Source organism: Lathamus discolor, chromosome 4, assembly GCF_037157495.1.
Source record: "Lathamus discolor isolate bLatDis1 chromosome 4, bLatDis1.hap1, whole genome shotgun sequence".
Classification (NCBI taxonomy): domain Eukaryota; kingdom Metazoa; phylum Chordata; class Aves; order Psittaciformes; family Psittacidae; genus Lathamus; species Lathamus discolor.
This window is the reverse complement of record NC_088887.1, coordinates 18,650,345-18,658,458: the sequence shown is the minus strand read 5'-3', so window position 1 is coordinate 18,658,458 and position 8,114 is coordinate 18,650,345. Positions and strand designations below refer to the sequence as shown.

At 41.1% G+C, this 8,114-nt stretch overlaps 1 protein-coding gene across 5 annotated transcripts in view; it reads right to left on the bottom strand.

Annotated features, from left to right (window-relative positions):
- Positions 1-2,240: 2,240 nt before the first annotated feature.
- The window catches only part of POU2F1 (POU class 2 homeobox 1), a 118,974-nt gene continuing 113,100 nt past the window's right edge, over positions 2,241-8,114 (bottom strand). For all 5 annotated transcript variants that reach the window (XM_065676462.1, XM_065676458.1, XM_065676456.1 and 2 more), the window contains 4 exons: positions 5,926-6,031; positions 5,195-5,540; positions 4,290-4,378; positions 2,241-3,111 (listed from right to left, as the gene is read on the bottom strand). In XM_065676462.1, coding sequence (XP_065532534.1) covers positions 2,801-3,111; positions 4,290-4,378; positions 5,195-5,540; positions 5,926-6,031 — 852 coding nt within the window. In that variant the 3' untranslated portion in view covers positions 2,241-2,800. The remainder of the gene's footprint in view (positions 3,112-4,289; positions 4,379-5,194; positions 5,541-5,925; positions 6,032-8,114) is intronic.

The window sequence follows — 8,114 nt, the reverse complement described above, 5'->3', positions numbered from 1 at the left end:
GAACGTTTCTCCATCCTCTTACTGAACTCAAGTCCCAGGGACTTGCTTTCCTTTGGTAGAAACTGTGGTCTGTGCTATGGCCTTCAGACCAACATAGCTGGCACCAGCATCAACTCTTCCACTTCTTCCCTACCTCCCTGAAGCTCACCCACCTATACCTTTTACTGCTCTGAAGCTATTACACTGGGCCATTTCCATTTCTGAGGATTATTCCTAGCCCTAAAAGTCTCCAGCACAGCCTGAAGTCATCAAGCAAAAATACTTAGATTTATCCATACTGGTGGGATGACGGTGGGACCTGTTGGATTAACAATCCCCTGACATTGCCATTCTATTTACACATCAAACAAAAGAAAAATTAAAATCCAGTTAAGAGTCTGCCCCAAGGATAACAGAAATTACCAACCAACCAAAAAAACATAATTAAAAACAAGCAGCAACTTTTTATAAAATTAATAAAAACAAGAGACAAATGAAAAAGAAATTGTCAGTAGCATCTATCGCCTCTCTGCATCTGAACTGCACTTATACAAACTAGTCCATTAGTACAGCAGCTTGCTAGAAATTGACTTTGGTTCAAGCTTAGTTTTAAAAAAATAAAACATAAAAATAATCAAAAACACATTAGAAACGGTGGACGGACATTTGTTAGCTTCCCCGCTTGCAGTTCACTAGTTTTGAAGTTTTAGGGATAACTGGCTTAGATATTCAGTAAAACAGGAAGGTGGAGAGTTACAGATGAACAGAGCAAAACCATGGTGGGGGGTGGGGGGAAAGGTAAGGGGTTCTGCCACTTGAGTGCAAACACAAAATCTCACATGCTCAGGTTACAAACCAAAGCATATATAAAGTTTAAAGTTGCTGCCTTCTGGATCTTGGATGAGACTCTCCAGGATCCCCCTGAATCATCAACAAAATGAACATAGCTGCATCTGCTCATTATTTTAGGACACTCTGGTGACAAAAGAAAAGAAGGTGGGGGAAAGGTACTCTTTTAATACCCTCGCTAGCTAAAAGTAGTTTAGTTTTATACACATGGCAGAAACATTTAAATCTTAAACCTTAAATCCATCAGGAACGGAAAGTTCAAAGTGAACTGCATTGCAGTGATCCAGTCTTCTCTTTTTAAATTATTTTTTTTTTTTGGTTCAGATACTAGACTGTATATTTAAGAATATACAGATCTAACTTCAGTACAGTTCATTACTCTTCCTCATCTATGTAAATACCACTTGCCACATGGATCAGAATCAACTTTGAAAAGACAGTTACAGTGGCAGGCAAACCCTGAGGCACTGGTCAGAGATGCTTACTGCCATTTTTACATTACTAGCAGCATCACAGCTCAGACACTACACGAGATCACCCAGGTATGTGCAAAGCCCCAGAGTCAGTTCAATTGTGTTGGCATCAATGATGGTAACTTCTGTTCTCATATTGTTGTGTTTCGTAGCCAGAGCACTTTTTTACTAGAAAGTTTTTTCTAAATGCAATGTTGGAAGCATCAGAATTAACGGAAAAGAAATATTGCTATGAATAGAGAGTATCTGACCTCTTAAAGTCCTGTACCAATTCAGCTAGAGGGAGTATAGGACTGTAAATGCTGCTTTACATGCCGCCAATTGGTTTGGGTAACGGCTTTTAAATATTTGTGTATGCTCTTAACAGCAAAATCGAATCAACAGAACAAAAGAGCCATTGATATGTCATACAATCTAGACTTGGGAGGTCAGATCCTATGCTCTGGCATAAAAAGGACCCATTGCACACAAATCTAAGAGCAGAATTTGGCCATTTTGTCTAAGTATTTGAGGGAAAGAGAACAGCAGTTTAGAACGAATTCCTACCTTTGCTTAAAAAGCATAGACCAGACTGGAAGTTTGCACACAATGAGCTCTACTGCCACACCAAACTTCCTGCAACAGTAATGAACAGAAATTTTTCTGACACCTACAAGTAACAATTAGACAAATTCAGAGATGAGGAAACTGTTCAGAATGTTCCCAGAAGATGAGGACAGAAAGTCTATTTGTGCTCCATTCTTCCTCTCCACCCTCCTGCCCTCCCCCTGTGGTGTGGGAGCTCACTGAATATAACCCAGGAGCAAAAGACAAACGCGTCCAAACTATATATATAAAAATAATCATCATCATCATAATAATAATAATAATAGAGATACACCAGTAATGCAGGCCTGCCTAAATTGTACCAGTTAAGAAAGGAACTCCCAACACAATTGATACGATTATAAACACCTTGTATGACATAATGGCCTGTACAACAGACCTATAAAATGATAATTAAAAAAGAAAGATATTTAGACCAAAAAGAAGCAGGAAATCCCCTTCCTATGTTTGAGTTGATAACCCACCTTAACTTGTCATTGTGACTGCTGGAAATGATAAGTAGTCCTTTTACTTTTTTTGTGGTTTTTTTTTTTTTTTTGTTTTTTGATTTGGGTTTTTTTGGGGGGTTTTTTTTTTTTGGTTTGTTTTTTTTGTTTGTTTGTTTTTGGTTTTTTGGTTTTTTTTGTTTTGTTTTTTACATTTTTGGTTAGAAAGTTCTCTGATCCATGAAGCGATCCTGAAAAGACAGTGTTTATTATAAAATTAGGCAAATGTCTGTCTCAGCTTTAAATCCTTCCTGTTTTGCTTTTGGTTTTTATATCTTTTTCCTTCTCTCCCTTGTCCCCAGCAACACGGTGAGAGGATGCCCATCACATTTTCAGTTTATAAACCCTGCTGGCAGCCAATCCCACCTCACAGTGAAACAGGCTGCTGGCAGCACAGCTCGGCCCGGCTCACTGTGCCTTGGAGGCAGTAGTGGTGGTGGATGTGGCCCCACTCGCAGAGGCCACCGTGAGGAGAGAGTTCTGGATGGACTCTGCTGAGGTGGAGGTGGCGTGAAGGCTGGCGACTGGTCCAGAGGCCCCTGCGGAGGCTGCAGCTGCAGAGACCAAGCTAACTGGATTGCTGGTGAGCAGAGAAAGGTTCTGAGGGTTCAGGAATAGAGGGGCAGTTACAATGTTAGGAGTACCTCCAGCATTGGCAAACACCAAGTTTCCAGTTGCATCCAGTGATGTTATTGGAAGAGAGCCACCAGATGCAAGAGCTAGAAAAGGGAAAATGAACATCAATCAATAATGCAAAAAGCGCATAAAAAGTGCCTAAAAGTAACTGGTCTCTGCATTTTCCTTTCTCTGATATGCATGCTCTCTACAACCCTAACAACAGTCATCTCATTGTAGGTTGGGTTTTAAAAAACATCTCTTTAAGAAGAGTGGACAAGACCTTGCAGATACTAAAATACTTTTGCCATCTGCTCCTAGGCTAATTCCATCGAGTCTTTCTTCAGATCTTTAAGTGCAATACTGGTCCGTTTCCTGACATGGAAAAACTTTACATTCAGGCAACCTGTATTGGAAAGCGCTGAGATGAGTGTCCACAATGGAATGACAGCTATCACAAGATTAAGAAGGTCATGTAACCCTGAACATAACATTTTAAATGTCAATATACAACCTCTGTTACAACTTACTTTCAAAGGTCTACAGGGTTCAGTTTGCCTTAGATTATGATCTCCTAAATTTAACTGTGACACTACAAAATGGTTCTTTCTTGTACTCTGGAAACAAGATTTATTAAGCTGGTTTAGATTATATTTTAATATGTAGGTTAGCTAACTCTTTAGGTACTTGCACTATCTATTTTTTACAGATCACAAACCATGAACTGAGAACAACTCTTGCTGTGTGGCGCTTCCAAAGTAAATCTTTACTCCTCTTAATGAGAATTTATGGATTTAAAGTTATACCTAAGGACTTTAGGAATTGGACTGTTTGCTGTGGGCTCTTTTTAAATACAAATGAGGACAAAAATTCAGGGTCAAGTCTTGCTCAGAACTGTCCTCCTAACAGACCTCAGCACAACACAAGTCTTCTCAAGCTTATGCTAGAGAAGCCATAAAAAGCAAATCTCTAACCTACTGTAAATACATGCCAAAGAGAGAAAAATAACAAAATAAATTCCAGATCACATTCAGTATCTTAAAATGCCTTGTGTAAATCACTACAAGATCATAACACAGTTCTAATCTCCACTATGAAGCTGTACCTGCTCTTATCTCTATGATACATAGAATGTATTTGCACATTTGAATTTGGTAAAACCTTTATTCCTAAAACATTTATATCCACTGCTGAGGAGTCAGTATTCTTTTCTGATAGGAAAAAAAGAAGCTCATAAACTGAAGTTGTATGACAGAGATGCATTAAAAGGAACACTACTGACCTTGAATAGTTGCCAGTGTACTGTTGCTCATCAGGGCCGGGCTGAGAGCACCACCTAAAGTCCCTGGATTGAGACTGAGTAAGGCACCTCTACAAGAAGCAAAATCGATGGAGAAACAAAGACAAAAGGAAGAAGTGTTACTTTTAAAGAAAGGCTGTCACTTTTCAGAAGTACACCATTGTCTTTTCTTAAAAATAAAGAAAAAAAAAGGGGGGGAGGGAGGAGGGACAGAGATAAAGGGCTAACTTTAGTTCATTTTAGTTTTTCATTCATGATGCCTTGAGTAGATGGCACCTTTCAGATGTGTGGTTAGTGACATGCCTTAAGCACAGGCACTGCAAATACAAGACTTGTATTGACTGTTGCTGTAAAACATTCTTGTATTTTGGGGAAACTGCCACTCATTAGAGAGCTATAGTCATCTCCCAAATTCAGGTAAGAAAGATGTAAATCAAAAGGAATTAAAAGAAACAGGGTCACCTCTCAGAGCAACATTTTTAAAACTAAAACTTCAGCAATGCAGCATCCTGCATCTTTTACAGCTTCTTGCTCTCAATAAAGAAATGAGCACAGAGGTGGGAAGTGGACCTAGACTAGCTCTCCACTTCACAATTAGTAGAAGAGAATCTATGACTCAGTGGTAAGTTGCATCTCTTAAGCTCTGCAGTGGGATGGATGACTTATCAAATAACAACACTGCTGCAACACAGCTTTTCCACCTGTAAAATGAAAAGAGTATTTGTGTAGATTTATGGGAAGGGCCAAAAACTGCAAGTAAACCTTCAGAATCTGAGATAAATGACACTAGAATCATCAAGTGAGCTACCAGGAAATAGTGATACATAAAAGCAATTTATCCCTCTTTTGTAATCTCACCTAAAAGAGTGTGAAAAATTCATCCTTACCCAGCTGCAAACTGTGAGGATGCCATCAAGCCTGGGTTTAGTCCTGCTGCAGCAGCCATGGCAGCAAGACTTGCATTTGTAGGCAACTGTGCAGCTCCTTGTAACGCAGCTGCTGCCGCTGTTTGCAACCCTGATGCCGTTACCATCACCTGGCTGGTCCCAAGAGGGGAGGACAAGGGAGTGGAGGTTGTCTGTGTTGTGCTGGTCTCACTGGCACTGGATGCCTCTGAAGCGGAGGCTGAGGCAGAAGGTGAAGGACTCAGGGAAGGTGATGTCACTGCTGAAGAAGTTGGAGGTGCTGTTGAAATCACTGTTGCTGTGTTGTTGGAGGTGGTTTCTGATGTCCCTAGAAGATTGATTCTGGTTAGATCAGTACAGAACACAGTATGACTGAACAGAAACTACCACCCACCTGAACTGAACTGCACATCCAACAGAAAGGGAGACAAACATATTTCTGTAGGACCAAGAAGCACCAAGAATCCAAATGAGAAGCTGAGACTACAGCGAAATGACACTTCCCCAGCAGTAGGCTGGGGAGCTCTAAATGCTCACAACAGAATATAGCAAATGACATTTCAGCATCACCATTGATTTTATTCCCAGAAAAGTCAATTGAATGATCACAAGTGTCCTGGGATACCAGTGACTAATACTGAATGAACTTCTGAAGAGTCTAAAAGGTAAAAACGGTAGAGGTTAATGTGGGGACAAGAGAGATCAGCCGTTACCTGTGACTGAAAGACTAGTTACAGCAGGACTGGTCAGAGGGAGCACAGGATTGACAGTCAGGGTTGTAGCTGCACTGCTAGTCACAAGGCTTGGTGTGGTTGCCACCTGGAGGTCGAAAAAGAATACAACTGCTCAAACATTAACAGACAAAAAGAGTTAACTACTAGAATTCCTTTTTACTCATCCTAAGCCGAGGAAGTTATCAAGGAAAACTATCAGGGAAAACACTGCATCCCATTACTTTATCATTCAGTGGACCAACCACAGTACCTTCCCAAATTACCAGCAATATCTTTATTCTTAATCATTCAGTATTTGAAGGGAGATAAATCCATCATATCTAGGCTGCCTGAGGACTGCAAGTTAGCCCTCCCTCTCATTCTGCCCTCCCTCAAAGACAGCACCTTGTTTTAATAAGGTCATTCTCCTAGAAATACAAAACGTATTATTTCTGCATGGGTTTTATCTTTGTTTAAACATCCTTCCAGCTCCAAATCCCTTTCTCTGATAAAATTATAAACAAGGGTATTTAGGGTCATGTTTTCATGTGGGTAAGCAGAATAATATCTCACTTTTACTCAACCAAAATATAAGCTCTGCTTTGGTAAGTTTCCTTGTGCCAAAGGAAGGATTTCTGAATTTTAAAACATTCAAATGACATTAGTTGATTTTACTTGTGGACAGATTACAAGAAATCTACAATAAACTGAAGACATCAGAGATTTAAAAAAAAAACCACAAACAAACAAACAAAAAAACCACCAAAGATTTAAAGCTGGAAATACTAGCTTATAAGGAAAAATTAAATAAAAGGTGAGAAAGTACTACTTATGGACACAAAATAGTGTCCAACAGCAATATTTGAAGGCTCTTATACATCAATGAGAGAAATGAATCCTTTAGAATTGCCCAAGAGAACATAGCCAAGGATTTAGGGTGAAACCTTCCTCTTTCTCCTCTCTTACTTGAAGTTTATTATCAGAGAAATCTCTCATGCTGTATATCCTTATAGGAGGTTAAATGTTTCACACATTTTAAACAAGACTGGGGCAACTGGGACAGATCTAAAAGTTTTCTACCCATCTCAAATAGTGTATGAAAGAACTAGACACATACAACACTTCCTACTAATGCAGCCCAGGCATTGCATCTGTCATCAGAATCATAGAACAGTTAGGGTTGGAAAGGACCTTAAGATCATCTAGTTCCAACCCCCCTGCCATGGCCAGGGACACCTCACACTAAACCAAGTCACCCAAGGCTCTGTCCAACCTTGAACAAACGCCAGGGATGGAGCATTCACAACTTACCAGGGCAACCCATCCAGTGCCTCACCACCCTTACAGTAAAGTTCTTCCTTATATCCAAACTAAACTTCCCCTGTTTAAGTTTGAACCCATTACTCCTTGTCCTATCACTACAGTCCCTAATGAAGAGTCCCTCCCCAGCATCCTTATAAGCCCCCTTCAGATACCGGAAGGCTGCTATGAGGTCCCCACGCAGCCTTCTCTTCTCCAGGCTGAACAGCCCCAACTTTCTCAGCCTGTCTTTATACGGGAGGTGCTCCAGTCCCTGATCATCCTCGTGGCCCTCCTCTGGACTTGTTCCAACAGTTCCATGCCCTTTTTATGTTGAGAACAACAGAACTGCACACAATACTCCAAGTGAGGTCTCACGAGAGCAGAGCAGAGGGGCAGGATCACCTCGTTTGACCTGCTGATCATGCTCCTCTTGATGCAGCCCAGGATACGGTTGGCTTTCTGGGCTGCAAGCGCACACTGCTGGCTCCTGTTAAGTTTCTCATCGACCAACACCCCCAAGTCCTTCTCCACAGGGCTGCTCTGAATCTCTTCTTTGCCCAACCTGTAGCTGTGCTTGGGATTGCTCTGACCCCGGTGTAGGAACTTGCACTTGGCATGGTTAAACTTCATGAGGTTGGCATCAGCCCACCTCACAAGCGTGTGAAGGTCCCTCTGGATGGCATCCCTTCCCTCCATTGTATCAACCGAACCACACAGCTTGGTGTCATTGGCAAACTTGCTGAGGGCACACTCAATCCCATAGTCCATGTTCACTAATAAAGATGTTGAACAAGACTGGTCCCAACACTGATCCCCGAGGGACACCACTCGCTACTGGTCTCCAGCCGGACATTGAGCCATTGACCACAACAATTTGCGTGTGGCCA